The sequence below is a fragment of the Geotrypetes seraphini genome, chromosome 4 (assembly GCF_902459505.1).
Source record: "Geotrypetes seraphini chromosome 4, aGeoSer1.1, whole genome shotgun sequence".
Classification (NCBI taxonomy): domain Eukaryota; kingdom Metazoa; phylum Chordata; class Amphibia; order Gymnophiona; family Dermophiidae; genus Geotrypetes; species Geotrypetes seraphini.
The window spans coordinates 184525040-184541002 of record NC_047087.1 but is presented as its reverse complement, the minus strand read 5'-3'; the positions used below and the strand labels follow the sequence as shown (position 1 = coordinate 184541002).

Genomic DNA, 15963 nt, shown 5'->3' with positions numbered 1-15963 from the left:
GGTTTCAGCTAGTGTAAATACTGCACCCAATTTTTGATGTAGACATGAGCTCTATGCATTATTCTATTTATAGAATAGAACTCTGTGCTGATATTTTCCAGGGTCAGGGGAGGGGCCATAGGCATTTGAGCCAATCAGGGCCTTAGGCCCCTCAACGGGCATCCCAGGATGCACTGGGAAGGGAAAGGTCTGCCATTTTGGAGTGGCGAGTCTGTGAGTACAAGGGGCTGGGCATCCCTCCTGCTGTCATTGCACTTTAAAAGTATGGGAGTGTGGGGGTCGGTTCTAGGGGGTCCTGATGGGGGTGGGAGGTCATGGCGGCAGGAGAGAGTGGCCATCCTTTCTGCTGATTTTTATTGAACTTTTTTTTTTTTTAACTGGAAACCATTTAGATCTGCCTAGTGCAGTAATTGCAGTAAAACAAATGTTAATTATTATTATTATTATTTTAAAATTTTAGCTAGACATCAAGCTCTCTGGCCAGAATTTAAATGATTAGAAGGTGTTTATCTGCTTAACTCCCAAAGTGATTTCTTTGAATACTAACCACCAATAAGTTTAAAGTACGTAGAAGAAAAGCCATCTAAGAAGGAAAAGAAGAATGTTCTAATTGTAAAGATAACCCAGCCCTGGGGCATATTACTATGGCAGAGGGGACATTTCTACTACTGGGTGTTATTAAAAGCAGTCAGACATATGTTTGCCTGAGATGACATGGGTAAACAGAGGATCCGATCTGTAGGGAGTCTGACTCTTTCTAGTGCTTATCATATTCAGCTCTGTAGAAACTCTTCCTCTCTTGAAAATGCATAATTTGCATACTCATAATCATCCTAGAACATACCCAAAGCCACTTATTTTGTTATTGCTAGAAAGCCTCTAATGAATACTGATTGCTGTTTAGGGTATGCAAACAATTTAAACCTAGTAGGTTTCAGTTTGATTTGAGTTAATCAGGAAAAAGGATTTTTCCAATCCACTGGGGAGATCTGAAGAAAATCCAAAGCATACTCCATGTGTGTCCACTCACTGTTCTGAGAAACTGACAAAAGATTCTGCACAAAACCTGAAGTTCCCTCTGAAATCACTAGAATATTCAAATCACAGCTAAACATGTAGATAACAGAAAAGAAACATTTTTAGCTTGTTCGTAGTTTACAGGAAATCCACAAATTTTCAGTTAAACCAGCTTTTTTTGATTAAGATTTGCACCTCACCTTATTTCCCTTTGCATCATCTTTACAATCTGCGTTGGGTTTTTTTTTTTTTTTTTGTAACGTGATTCTGTTGGAATGGATAACTTTACATTCCCTGACTTCACGTTCCTCATTACTGGCAAGCCGGCCACTGCTCACTTTTCAGTTTGCCTCATCTGTCAAATGCTCCGTCCACTGTCTGCTTTTGGTGACGTCACAAAGCCTGTTGCTATGGGATCGGCATATTTCTAGCTGCAGCTCTGTGCCCTTCCTTGCCCCCCTCAGATCTGGTTCTTTGACAATTGAGAACTTATGGGGGGGGGGAGGGGGGATCTTGTTGCAGTACTGGATACCGGAGCACTGTCGCAGTCAGTGAACTAAGTTTCACAGGTGTCACCCTCAACATACGCTGTCCCTTCTCACCAACTACCTCATTATCAAGTTTAAGATTATAATTAAAGGAAATGACCAGCTTATTGGCTGTCAGCCCATAATGTTCTGTATTTCACAGTGGAAGATTTCAATAGGATTGGCCACTGAGTCAATAACTTCTGTAACATCTAGGAGGAATTATATAAATGGTGCTGAAAAATGAGTGTCAAAAAAAAATAGGAACTTGGGCCCAGATTCTATAAAAGACGCTTAAAGTTAGATGCCTATCTTAATTTTTAAATTAACTTACTCAATGCTATTAAGGAGCAACAATGAGCTCATAATTGGCAAAACTTAAAATTGGGTGGTAGGCACCTACCAGAAAGTCAGCCTGGTTATGGGTGGATCATAGGCAGATCTTAGACATGTTGTGTGTCTAGGCGCCTATATTGGACTTAGGCACTGGTATTTAGGCCAAGAAAACCCTGGCATAAATAGGGGGTACCTAAGATTTTGATGCCTATTGATGCCTGTCCAATTTAGGCACTGCTAGGTGTGATTCTATAAATGTCACCTAATTGAAGACTGACCCTAAAGGGATGTGCACCCTTTATGGAATAGTACATAGCCCTAATTCTAGCGCTTAACTTTAGGCACCAGTCATACACTGGCATCTCCTTTCCTTCCTTTCCCTCCCTCCCTTCCTTTCTTTCCTTCCCTCCCTCCCTTCCCAATGATCTGGCATCTCCTTTCCTTCCTTTCCCTCCCTTCCTCCCTCCCTTCCCAATGATCTGGCATCTCCTTCCCTTACCTCTCCCCATAAATGCTAACACCTAGTATAAATGCTAACACTCCATGCCTGGTATAAGTGCTGACAACTGGTATAAATGCTAACACCCAAGTTAGATGCATTGAGGCATGCGTGCAACTTTTCAGAATGCCCCTAGTCATGTACCCTTTTGAGTTATGCACTAGTAGAGTCTTTGATACCAAGAAATTATTCCACATGATGTACACGATAACTGTACCACCTGAATCAGGTTTAACTGACACAAACCCCCAGACCAATGCCCCGAAACTAGCCGGCATTTTCTTAAATAAGATCAAGAGTGTCCAAAGTGGCATAGAAGAGATGACCAAAACCAAAAACCCTAACACTATCACCAAAAAAATATCACCAAAAAAATGTCACCTTGCAACTAAAAAGGCTATCCACTCAAAGCTGTGTTCTAGACAAATATCCTTCTCGTCTATTAGAAAGCACACCAGAGGAAATCACACTATGGTTGACTTTTTTTCCCAACATCTTACTTCAGCATGGTCAACCACTGATCCAAATCTGTGTAGCCTTAACACCAATCCCTAAATCTCAGGACACAGAAACCTAATTTCAGACCTATTGAAGGAATTTCTCTACTATAAACTATTTGGAACACTCATATGGAGCAGCGTCAGGGCATTTAGTGCCCCGGGTCACGGTAGAAACCTCTTGGACAACTGCTGGATTTTGGAAAGTCCATCAGGACACCTGGACCGTCCTCTAAAAAAGAGGACATGTCTGGGTTTCCCTGGACGTGTGGTAACCCTACTTGAATACAACTGAAAAAGATATGAATTAAATCCAAAATCCCTTCTGTTCCCAAGATTATTATGGGTAATTGATATAGAGAGAGGAAGTGACCTAGTGGTTAGGGAAATGGCTTCAGAATCTGAGAAGCTAGGATTAAAATTTACCCATGTTTCTTGTGATCTTTGGCAAGTCACTTACAAAATGATATTGGGAGTAGGGAAATACCTAGTGTACTTGAATCTAATTCACCCTGAATTACTATTGAAAATAATGTGGGATAAGTCCAAATAGACATCATGCCCTCAACACTACCCAGGTTTTAACCAGTCTGTGGGTGGTAAATTTCAAAACTTTTTCCTTGTGTCTCCCAATGTAACCCAGTCACATCTATTGGCTCCTGTGTCAATAAAAAATAGATATGACATCAATTTGTTTAAATTTTCATTTGCACTTTGGGTCTTTGCAAGCTTTTCACTCTGCCATTCAGCACAAACTTCTGAAATCAAAGCAAAAAAATATGCCTTACTTACCTGGATCCCCATTGTGTCCTCTCTTGCCCTTTGCACCGGGTGGTCCTAGATAAAAAAAATAAGACAGTAAATAAAAAATGGGAAAGCATAGTTATTATATAATACCCTAAATATCCCAGAATCTATCATTAGTAGATATGTCTATTAACACTACACTAAATATAAATTTTGAGTTAAGCCCAAAATATTTAGATGTATTCTGTGCAACTGAGGGTTCAGGAGATCCAATGTTTTCAAGATTTAACTCCCAACTACACAGAAACTGGCAATGGCAGGCAATCAGCGATACCAGAGTCAAACCGCTCAATATTTAAAACGATTTAACCAGCCAGGAACAGCTCCTGGTTGGTTAAATGGCACTTAACTGACTCTCTGGCAATATTCAGTGGGAGACAGCCGGCTATCTCTCTTTGAATATTGCCAGATAGCACTTAGCATATAGCTGGTTATATCACATGATATAACAGTCTAGCCAGTGATATTCGGTGCATCACCAGCTAAATTTGGCAACCAAATTAGGCCACCAAAAGGAAGATTAGGTTCTTACCTCGATAATCTTCTTTCCAGTATAAAAGAATACGAGTCTTGTGCAGTGGGTTATTCACCTTTACCTGCGAGTTTTGCAGAAGAAATCATCCACAGCTCTTCAGCTCCACCTCCTTATGGCAGTGGGCAGTGCCTATTTCCTCAGTTTGAACCAAGCAGGTGATCACCCCTAAAGAGAGCATGGGAAACTCCACATATAGTAATATAGTAACATAGTAGATGACGGCAGATAAAGACCCGAATGGTCCATCCAGTCTGCCCAACGTGATTCAATTTAAATTAAAAAAAAAAAATTTTTTTTTTCTTCTTAGCTATTTCTGGGCAAGAATCCAAAGCTCTACCCGGTACTGTGCTTGGGTTCCAACTGCCGAAATCTTTGTCAAAACCTACTCCAGCCCATCTACAACCTCCCAGCCATTGAAGCCCTCTCCAGCCATCCTCCCCCAAATGGCCATATACAGACACAGACCATGCAAGTCTACCCAGTACCGGCCAAATCTTTTCTCTGTAACAAAGACAATTAATTAAACTCCATGAAACTTAGTGCAAAAAAAAATGGAAACCATACATACCACCTACCTGAGTGCAACCAACATTAACATTTATACAGGATGCAATAGGAAGGAGGCCTAAGGCCCTGATTGGCTCAGGTGCCTAAGGTCCTTCCTATGGGAGGGGCCTTAGGTATTTGAGCTAATCAGGGCCTTAGGCCCTTCCCCTGTGTATCCCAGGATGCACTGGGGGTGTTGGAATAGGCTGTTGTATTATCGGGGAGTGTCAGGGTGGGCTGTTGTGGTGTCAGGGAGGGTTGTTGGGGTGTTGTGGATATTGGGATTAGAGAATGACACGGGGAGCGATCCCCGCAGCGAACCGCTGCGTGGCTGCGGTTTGGCTGCGGGTTATGGTGACCTCATTAGCAAATCGCCGCAGACACGGGGACAAATCCTTTCACCGCCCGCAAAAACGGTGAATAGATTTGTCCCCGCAGGCCAATGTCCCCCCTTCTAGGAACCGCTATTTACCTGTGTTTCACCGTGCTCCTCATTTGTCAGATCAACCCTTCCTGCCAATAGAACCCGCCCCCCCCCCGACGATCGCCCTCAGCCCTTCATGCCGACAGAACCAGCCCTCCCCAACGATCGCGGCAGGAGGGTACCCATCCCCTCCTGCCTACCCCAACAGCCCCCCCGACGATCGCAGCAGGAGGATATCCAACCCCTCCTGCCAGCTCCCCAACAGCCCCCCTATGATCACTGGTAGGAGGGTGCCCAACCCCTCCTGCCGGCACCCCCAACGGCCCCCTATATCGCCAATAGGAGGGTGCCCAACCCCTCCTGCCGGACCCTCCCCCAACAAACCCCGCCATCCCGAAACACCACCCTTAGTCTTACTTTCCAAGTTGGACCGGACAGCTCCTCGCTCGTCTGGCCAGCAGGCCTGCCTCCGTCCAAATGAGGCGGGCCCGCCCCTCCCCTCCCCTGCCTAACCCACAGGATCCTAGGGCCTGATTGGCCCAAGCACCTAAGGCCCCTCCTATATTGGGAGTGGCTTTAGGTGCCTAGACCAATCAGGCCCTAGGATCCTGTGGGTTGGGCAGGGTAGGGGCGGGCCCGCCTCATTTGGACGGAGGCAAGCCTGCTGGCCATACGTGTGAGGAGCCGTCCGGTCCAACTTGGAAAGTAAGACTAAGGGGGTTCCGGGGTGGGAGGGTTCGTTGGGGGGGATCCAGCAGGAGGGGTTGGGTACCCTCCTGCCGGCGATCTTAGGGGAGGCCATTGGGAGGACCGGCAGGAGGGGTTGGGTACCCTTCTGCTGCGATTGTCGGGAGGGCCGTTGGGGGGGGTCTACAGGAGGGGTTGGGTGCCCTCCTGCCGTGATCGCTGGGGGGAGGGGAGACTTGCAGCCGTAGCCGCGGTCACTATGCTAATCACGGCAGGGAGATCTTTGCCGCGATTAGGTACAGCGGCCGCGTCTACTTACCATGTAGGCTAACATTGTAAGCATTTAAAGTACATGTCGTGTTTGTTTTTGCATTGCTAGCCCCAGGGGTGGTGGAAGATTAGTGATTGAAAAACTGTATGAAAAATAACTATTTTAAATTTAGTGATCAAAATGTGTCAGTTTTGAGAATTTATATTAATTAATTTTTTCTCTGCGTGTTTTGTTTTTGTATAGTTATTAACTAATATTTAACTAAGTTTTAAAGTTTTAAAGAATGTTTCCTTTATACGTAAATAAAGAAAAGTATATAAAATCGTACCCGTTTGAGGCTTTTATGTATGCAGCGGTGACGGTGACGGGGCGGTGAATGGGGTTGCAGTGGCGGTGACGGGGCGGTGAATGGGGTGGCAGTGGCGGTGACGGGGCGGTGAAGGGAATGGCGGTGACGGGGCGGTGCAGAGGATGGTGAGACGGGGACGGGGCGGTGACGGGGACCAATTTTTTCACCGTGTCATTCTCTAATTGGGATGGCACCTATATGGCAGTAGAGTAGGAGTTTGAGGGGTTTTGATGGCCTCACATATTCCACCATAAATATAGTGGTTAGAGTGGCTTATGGGACTTGCTACTCCTCTCTATGGTTCACTAGCCCACCCCCCAGGCTATTTAAGACACCTGTGTGCAGCTCTACTAGGCTTTCCTATACCAGGTGTTGATATACTTTTTGTTCTGATCTTTGTGGAGGTGTGTGTGTGGGGGGGGGTGGTGTCATTGAACACCGGGGAAGTGTGTATGTGTGGGGTCTTTACTGTGACTCTGCAGTGGTTATCTGCTCACTTTGGATACTTTTTTGGCACTTATACCTGTTTTCACATCGTCTAACTCACAATGTCTAAGTTTTATCCAGGATGTCTAGTAAAACATTTGATTATCCCTGCAGAACGTATAAGTGTACATTGGCCCACATCCCACCCAAAAAGTGCCCTGGCCACTCCTCCAGATATGCCCCTTTCAGCTCTGGGTGCATAGCGGCATTCAGAGGCATAAAAAGTCCCACTATAGGTCCAAAAAGTTGGTTTGATTATCAGCACTTGGGCATCCTATTAGGAAGTCAAAGTGATGACTTAGGTGGGTTTTTAGAAGTTTTAAAGTTTTGATTATGAGCCCCATATTCTGTCAGGGATTAGATTATTACTTGGCTACAGTTGCTTCCTAGTTGGATTTACCTCAGTTGAGGCTCAGTTCAACAAAGTCAGAATCCCTGTAGTTTTTGGGAAGGTCAATATCACCACCTTTTATACTAACCATCCACGGAACTCAACTTCATTTAAAGGCATCAGTAACCAATTATTTAGTTATGACTACGTGGTACGAGGGAATGCTGAAAAGTTCTCAGCCCAACCAAGAAGAGAATGACATGGACATAGTTCAATCAATGATCTGAAATAATGTCAAAACATTGAATTGTGTTTCTGCAAATTGGCACTTAATGAAATAAGATAACACTTTTTTCAGCTACAGTGGTAAAATAATGCTCAGAATGTAGGAAGTTGGTTGGTTAGTTGGGCTGAGAACTTTTCAGCATCCCGTTGTACAACGCTCTATCACAAGAAAGCATCAGTAACTAAGGTCTCCTGTTAAATAAGCTGCAGCAAGGTTTCTACAACGGCCTGGAGCGCTAAGTGCTCTGATGCTGCGCCAACGGTTATAGGAATTCTATGAGCGTGACATAGTAAAATCCAGTGTAAATAAATGTAACCAATTACTGTATTTAAGTAAAGGTTTTGTTACTTTTATTTGTAAAGAAGTACAGGATAAAATTTGTTACTTTTACTGAAGTAATAATTTCACCAAATTTCACTATTTTTATCTAGTTACATATGATGCTTGCAGTTAAAAGTAAAAATCGGAAGCAGGATATAAATGAAACAGCAACACCTGGAATAGAATTTTGCTATTCCAAACCTCATTATGCAAACAGTGGATCATTTCATCTTAAATTTTACAGTCCAGGGAATATAGCCAATGTGAACAGTGTAGTGGCCCAGCTTCCAGCGAAGACAATAATGACAGCTATAGTACAGTGGTTCTAAGTTACAACCAAATTGCCTAAATCATATCGGAGCTCACAATACAGTAGCATGTCGTATCCCAATTTCACTCTAGCTGAGCAAGGTTAACTCTGTGGCTGGGAGTGATTTGCAGATGGTTATGCTGTTTGTTTGCTTAATTTAAAAATGTGAATTTCCTTCCAATTAATCATTAGACATCACTCAGAGAGGACACAAAGACCAGCTGTTTTTCAGGAAGGGGCTCCCCTGGAACCTTGCCCAAGTCTAGATGAAAAATTCAGGAAGAAATATTAGCCATATTTTACCATATCTACTTTAGGAAGTTTAATGGAAAACAACTTAAATGGAACAGACTAGAGTAGATTAATAGTTAGAGTGGACTGCGGATCAAACAAGCCAGCATTCAAATCCCACTGACACTCCTTGAGGCCTTGGGTAGATTACGTAACTCTCTACTGCCTGAGGCAGAAACTTAGATTGCAAGTTCACTGAGGGAAATACTGTACCTGAAAAGATATGTGCTAAATCAAAATCCATCCTCCCCATAAAAAAGAGATAATATCTTGATTGACAGGAAGAATTTAGATCAGGATATCTTAAACTGTGTGCCACAGCCCAGTGATATGCCCTGAAGAGATTCCAGGTGTGCAAAGAAAGATTCCTGAATTTTACTTTATTTTTAAAAATTCCCTTCATAAGTGTACACTAGATTAGATGACATGTACATCGCATACACAAGAGTCTGTCAATGTTATGAGTGTCTGTGTGCGTAAGGATAAAACTGTCTAGACAAGCATCATTCTTTGACGTGATTGTTCCTTGAAAACTAATGACAAGTAATTTTATTGTTGTTTTTATTTTTTATGCTGTAGTTATCCTAACTTGAGCAACAAAGCAATCAAGGCTTTGTTACTGTTTGGATCCTCTTATCTTTGCGAACTTGGATTTTCAGCTCTGACAGAAATTAAATTGAAAAAAAAGAGAACGACTGCAGATGGTGGATGATGAAATGCGACTATTACTTGTCGACTATCGAGCTGCATTTTGAGTTAATTTGCACTCAAAAACAAGCACATTCATCACATTGATTATTTATGTATTTTAAAATTTCTATTCTGTTTAAAGCCTAAGCGGATAACAGTAACATAGAAACATGGTGGCACATAAAGGCCAAATGGGCCATCCACTACTGCATACAACGTACTGCATAGATTAACAATTCTATTTTGTACTTCAGTTTTACTGTTGTTACAATTACCCATAAATAGCTTAAAGAACTTTAAATAAATAAGCCTCAAATTTAATTTTTTTATTAGTTTTGCAATTTTATAATTTCAATTATAATATGCCACAAAAAACATTTGTTCCATGTAATGTGCTGCGAAAAACATTTGCTCCTTTTAGCATGCCGGAGCTAAAAAAGTTTGAGAGACACCAATTTAGATGATAAGACATAGTAATGCTGTAACTCCACTAAGAGGTATAGCCAGATCCTAGAATGGGATAGAAGGAAATTTAGTAGATAAAGATGTGGTAAGAGAAATGTATTCCCATAAAACTGTGCTATAAACCAGAAAGGGTCATTTGTGTGGGGCAGAGGGAAAACTAAGGAGAAGTCTGAGATAAGAAGTGAGAGACTGATAAGCACAGTTCAAAAAAAGGACTTTGGGGTGATAGTGTCAGAGGATCTCAGGGTGACAAAACAATGTGACAAGGCAATGTCTGTGGCCAGAAGGATATTAAGTTGCATAGAGAGAGGTATAACTAGCAGTAGAAAAGAGGTTTTAATGCTCCTCTACAAATCATTGTTGAAGCCCCAATTGAAGTATCATGTTCAGTTTTGGAGATTGTATCTCACTAAGGATTTAAAAAGACTAGAAGCTATTTCATAGAAGAGTGATGAAAATGGTATGTTTATGTTTATTAAAATTTGATATACCGCAAAATCTTAATAGTTCTCAGCGGTTTATATCAATAAAATTATAAAATAAAATAAAAAAGGAATGCCATAAGAAATAGGATAGCACACAGAGAACAAACAAATATCATGTACAGGGAACGCCTGCTGAATTCTCAACAGATATGATTCACTGGTAGGGGGAATCTGCCCCAAATGCTGACTGAAAGAAATTTTCAACAGCGTCTTAAAAGCCTTGATATTTGCTTTGGATCTAATATACCTTGGGAGACAATTCCAAAGGCATATTAGGGGTTGCTCGTACAGATATATGAAAATAGATATTCAGACAAAATATGTATACTCTAAAGGAAAGGACGAACAGGATACAGGGGCCATTTTCATTATGATGTCTAAGTACGAGTTTGGATGTTTTGAGAAGTGCGTCCAAAAATTGGGTAGAGAAAATGTCCATTTTCAAAACTGCAAAATGTCTTATTTTGGTTTTTTTTCCAAAAATGACCATTTCTAGACGTGTTTTTCCCTTAGTGTGTCTATCTTTTTTGATCATTTTCAAAAAACAAGACGTCCAAATGCAAAACACACAAGACAAGCCGTTGGGTTGTAGGAGGGGCCAGCATTTTTAGTAGACTGGCCACACAGACATGCCAGCAGAGCAGGGAGGCATCCTACAGGGCACTTGTGTGAACTTCACAAAAAGGGTCCTAGGTACACATCCTACTATACCCACCTTACATTGTAGAGGGAGCCCTCTAAATCCCACCCAAAACCTACTGGATCCACCTGTCTTCCACCACAATAGCCCTTATGCCTGTAGGTGTCACCTATATGTCAGTACAGAAGGGCTTTGGTGCACTCCCGAGGGAGGTGGTGGAGAGGAAAACGGTGACAGAATAAAAAAAAAAAAAAAGCATGGGATGAACACAGAGGATCTCTAATCAGAAAATAATGGTATATATTTAAGAACTAAGAAATGCAAGGTCATGCATTTGGGCTGCAAAAACCTGAGGAAACGGTACAGATTAGGGAGTGAAGAGCTTATGTGAATGACAGAAGAATGGGACTTGAATGTGATTGTATGTAATGATCTTAAGGTGTCCAAACAGGTTGAATAGGTGATGGCGAAAGCAAGATGGATGCTAGGTTGCATAGGGAGAGGTATGGCTAGTAGGAAAAAGGAGGTATTGATGCCCCTATATAAGACTTTGGTGAGACCTCATTTAGAATGTTGTGTACAATTCTGGAGGCCGCACTTTCAAAGAAATATAAAAGTGATGGAGTCGGTCCAGAGGAAGGCTATTAAAATGGTATGTGCTCTTCATCATAAGGCGTATGGGGAAGATCTCAATCTGTATACTTTGGAGGAAAGGCGGAAGAGGGGAGATATGATAGAGATGTTTAAATACCTACGTAATGTAAATATGCAGAGTTGAGTCTCTTTCATTTGAAAGGAAGTCTGGAATGAGAGGGCATAGGATGAAGTTAAGAGGTGGTAGATGCATGGAACAGTCTCCCAGAAGAGGTGGTGGAGACAGAGACTGTCTGAATTCAAAAGGGCCTGGGATAGCACATGAGATCTCACGGAGAGAGAAAGAGATAATGGTTATTGCGGATGGGCAGACTAGATGGGCCAATTGGCCTTTATCTGCCATCATGTTTCTATGTTTCAGTGCTGGTGACTAGATGAATCCAAGAAAAGGTCTTCTGATGCTTTGCTCCATCTTGAACTTGCTTGATGTCTGGAGGGTGCTGCACCCTTGGGAGCACAACTATATGCACATATCGCGTGAACATGTTTCACAATCCAGGATTGATTATTGGCTGGTTTCTAGCACTATTTTTTCTCAAGTCAGTAGAGCTGATATTGGTTCTTTTGGGGTGTCAGATAACGCAATTATTTCCCTTATTCATCAATTTGAAATCCCTCATCGGCAACCATATTCTTGGCATTTCCTTTTGTTTTTATACAGAGATCCTAAGTTCCATGATCTATTGCATGCCAATTGGGAGGAGTATAAGCTCCAGAATGCTTCCCATCTGGATATCCCAGTGTTGTACTGGAAGGCTGCCAAGGCAGTTCTCCACAGTGAAATTATTGCTTATACTGCTCATTGTCATAAAGTAAGGACAGGGATATCCGTTTGGAATGGCAGGTATGCGCTAATTGGCTCCTCTACAGCAGGTACCCTACTGCCCCCCCCCCCCCCTCAAAGCTCAATTGATAGCTTCTCAGTGCGAATTTCATGAGCTACTTCATAATCGGGCAAAAAAAAAAAAAAAATCCTTTGCCTTCTATAAATATCAGCTTTTTCTTCATGGTAATAAGAGAGGTAAACTATTGGCTAGGGTGGTGCACCAGGAAAGGGGTACTTCTAAAATCGTACAACTGCAGACTGTGGTTGGGGACAAACTCCGGAATGATGGAGAATACTATAAAGCTTATATACCAAACAACCTGGCCTGATGGCTGGTGATGTTTATTTACATAGTCTTTCCCTCTCCGCCTATTCTCGATTTAAACTAAATGCCCCAATATCGGATGCTGAGGTGATGGTGGCAATTTAGAATGGAGCTCTCCTTAAAGTGACCAATTCAGACAGATTTCGGATGAAATTTTATAAACTTTTGAAAGAGGACCTGTCCCCCATGTTGGCTACTGTATTTAATCAGATCATTCAGACAGGTCACATGCCAGATTCAGTATAATTATTCTGCTAAAACCCGGGAAAACCCTCATACATCTATCATCGTATCGGCCTTTCTCCTTAATTAATGCAAAAGCGAAGTTATTGGCCAAGATCATGGCAAATCATTTTGCACAAATACTGCCTTACTTGATAGTAGAATTTCAGGCTGGCTTTGTGCGAGGCCATAAGGTGACGAAGAACATGAGAGCCATATTAGCGTTGTTGGAATAGGTGGATCGCTACAAGATCCCATCTCTTATGATCAGTTTTGACGCTGAAAAGGCCTTCGAAGCGGGATGTTGCAAAATTGTATTCTCTGCTATCTCAGTTTTGCTAAAACAACAAGCCACAGATCACTTTTTAGTTGTTAATGGGGGGTGGGTGGGTGTAGATATAGTAGACTAGGGGTTCCTGATATTCGTCTCTATAATCTGGTCTGTTTACTTCAGCACTTGGGAGAGTGGTTTTCTGATTGCCAAGAATATGCACCGAAGAAGACTGAGCAGGCATTGTTCGTGCCTTGGCACATATCTTCCTTGCTGCATGATCCCTTGGCAGTGCTACCATCTGAGCTTAGGCACAGCATGTTGTTGCGCCCATTGCGGGTGGTCTGGAAGGAAGTGGTGAACAGGCGGGGTGGTAATCCCACTTGTTCTGGTATGTTGCCCATTGAGGGTAATTTACAGTTTTTGCTGGGCAGGGATAATGTCAGTTTTCATCGCATGGCAGGTCACGAGGTGACCCAGCTCACTCATGTCTTGAGGCCAGATGGGTCAGTGCAGCCCTGTACTGTTTTGCGGCAACAGTGTAATCTGACTGAGGGAGACCGTTTCATGTACCAGCAGTTGTGCCATTATATTGCCTTGTTAGAAGTTGGGAGTCTTCGTTTCCCTATGGAGGGGCGACTTCAGGCCTTTGTGCAGCAGTATCGCAAAGCTGGCTTTATGGTATCTCAGCTACACCGAGACCTTCAACAGCTGGAAATGCATGGGAGGCATTGCGAGATTGCTGCTGACTTGAGCCTGTCTTGAGATACTGTTGATCTCGTGCAGTTGATTCATCGGATTCCTGAGATATCTGTTAGTGCTGATTTGCATGAGTGCCAGTATCGGGTTTTGCATAGGGCATATTTCACCCAGGATCAAGTCTTTTAATCGTGTTATGCCACCTTTTCTGACTGTAGTAAATGTTTCAATGGTACTAATTCCTTTCTCCATGCTTTCTGGACTTACTCCGCTGTTAAACAGTTTTGGAATGCAATGGTCTGCTACTTGACTAGGTTATTATTGCTGTCCGATACTGCTTTCTGTGGTAAGCCTTCTTTTGGATAAATATGAGGCCCTTAAGATAGCTAATAAAAGTGCCTTACTGGACAAAAAGGTTATTTTGTCAGTGTGGTTGAGTGGGACCGCCCTTTCATATTGGGGGTGGAGAAACCGACTGCTTTAATGTTATTGGAACTTCAATATGCTGAACTCATACTCCGAAATGCAAGACCTTTTTTCTTCAAGTTTTTAGAAGTGTATATTTTTTTCTCTTTCTCCTAAAGCCAGCAGCGCAGTGCTGAACTCTCTTTGAGCAGATGAGGAAGGGGGGCTCCAGTATCCCATTTAAGTGTGGGGGGGGGGGGGGGGGAGAGGGGGTAGGGAGGTAGATGAGTGAAAAGGGTCAGGGTTGGGACTCGAGTGCTGAGACTCCATAGCTGGTGTGGCCACTGGTGTTACTATTGGGTTTCTGTTCTTTCACTATCCAGCTCTCTTGTTCCGGATTGTTCGTTATAGTATTCACTTGTGGATTGAGACCATTTGTTACTTCTTTAGGCTTGACTGGAGGGGTGTAGAGTTTACTGGGGGTGGGGGTAGATTTGGGGTTGGTTGTGTTATCGTGTATAATTTAGGCTGGTTGCATGTGTCATGCAACTTCTCACGTTGTTTTTTGCTGCTTCTCAGACGTAATCTTTTTCATTTGGGCTCTTCAGCTAAATTTCTTGCACATTTTTGCACAGCCCATACAAATCATGTACAATAGTGGAACCAGTAAAATGGATACCTCAGCCATAATAAAAGGCCCTTAGGTGCAACTTCTAGAGGAAGCTTTTATCCCTGTGATTTTCCAGTGGTATGCCAATTTAGAATCCAGACATGAGCTCCTCAGTACATGTGCATGGTCTAAATCAAATACAGACAGTGAGATCTCTTTTTCAGCAGAATTGCAGACATTCACATATGCATTCAGGATAGTACTCCATGGGAGGTCAGAGACCTCAGTCAGCCAAACTGATATTGTTTTTCCCTTCAGGCACTTTAGAAACCTATTTTTCTTCATCTTTTTTGTTTACTTCTCATTATTAATTCTTTCAGGGACAGACTGCAGTATTTGTACAGGGAGAACTTTGATGCATTGTCAACAGGTGTCCTTAAAGGCTCAAAGGCTAAGTTTAAAACTTTAAACCCAATCTACGCAAATAATTCTTATTGACTATATTATTTTTTTCCCCCAAGGCGCTCCTTCCCTCTTTGCTCTTTTTCTGCCACCACAGTTTTCTGCCACCACAGTTTTAACTCTGATATTTTAAACTTAAGTGATTAAAAATCCTGATTGCATTAGGGATAAGGAAACATTTTTCTTGCAAAACGGATAGTCAAAGAATGAGAAAACCCATAATTACCGATCCAGTGCTTCTTCAAACAACAATTTAGTAGCATTTCAGGTTACATTTACAGATGTTTTCTGGATCATAACCCAATTATTTATGAACTGTTTTAACATGTGGAGGATAACTTTGTACAGGTCATCGAGATGAGGAAAGGGATGTCTAAGTTGGCCTATTTAAAGTACACAAGTATTTCACAAAAGACTCGTTGAGGGCTGAGCATTTTACCAGTATGTATGGTATTGCTGAAGAGACGCATATCCTGTATTTGGAATGACATATAAAAGAGAAGGCCATTTTATCAATAAAAATAATAAAAACACGAGAAGCCAGCTATCCAGTTAAATCAACCAAAACACACAACAAAAGTTGGATTAAAGAATTAAGGATTGTGGGTATATTTCAAGTAGCATACAGTAGCCACACATCAGAGCACCTAATGCAAACCTAGGCTTCAAATTTCAATCAATCATCAGTC

General features: G+C 42.3%; 1 protein-coding gene across 12 annotated transcripts in view; it reads right to left on the bottom strand.

Moving 5' to 3' along the window:
• COL13A1 (collagen type XIII alpha 1 chain) overlaps window positions 1-15963 on the bottom strand; it is a 646904-nt gene that overhangs the window by 484377 nt on the left and 146564 nt on the right. For all 12 annotated transcript variants that reach the window (XM_033940521.1, XM_033940520.1, XM_033940522.1 and 9 more), the window contains exon 3: window positions 3669-3713. In XM_033940521.1, the coding sequence (XP_033796412.1) occupies window positions 3669-3713 (45 nt within the window). The remainder of the gene's footprint in view (window positions 1-3668; window positions 3714-15963) is intronic.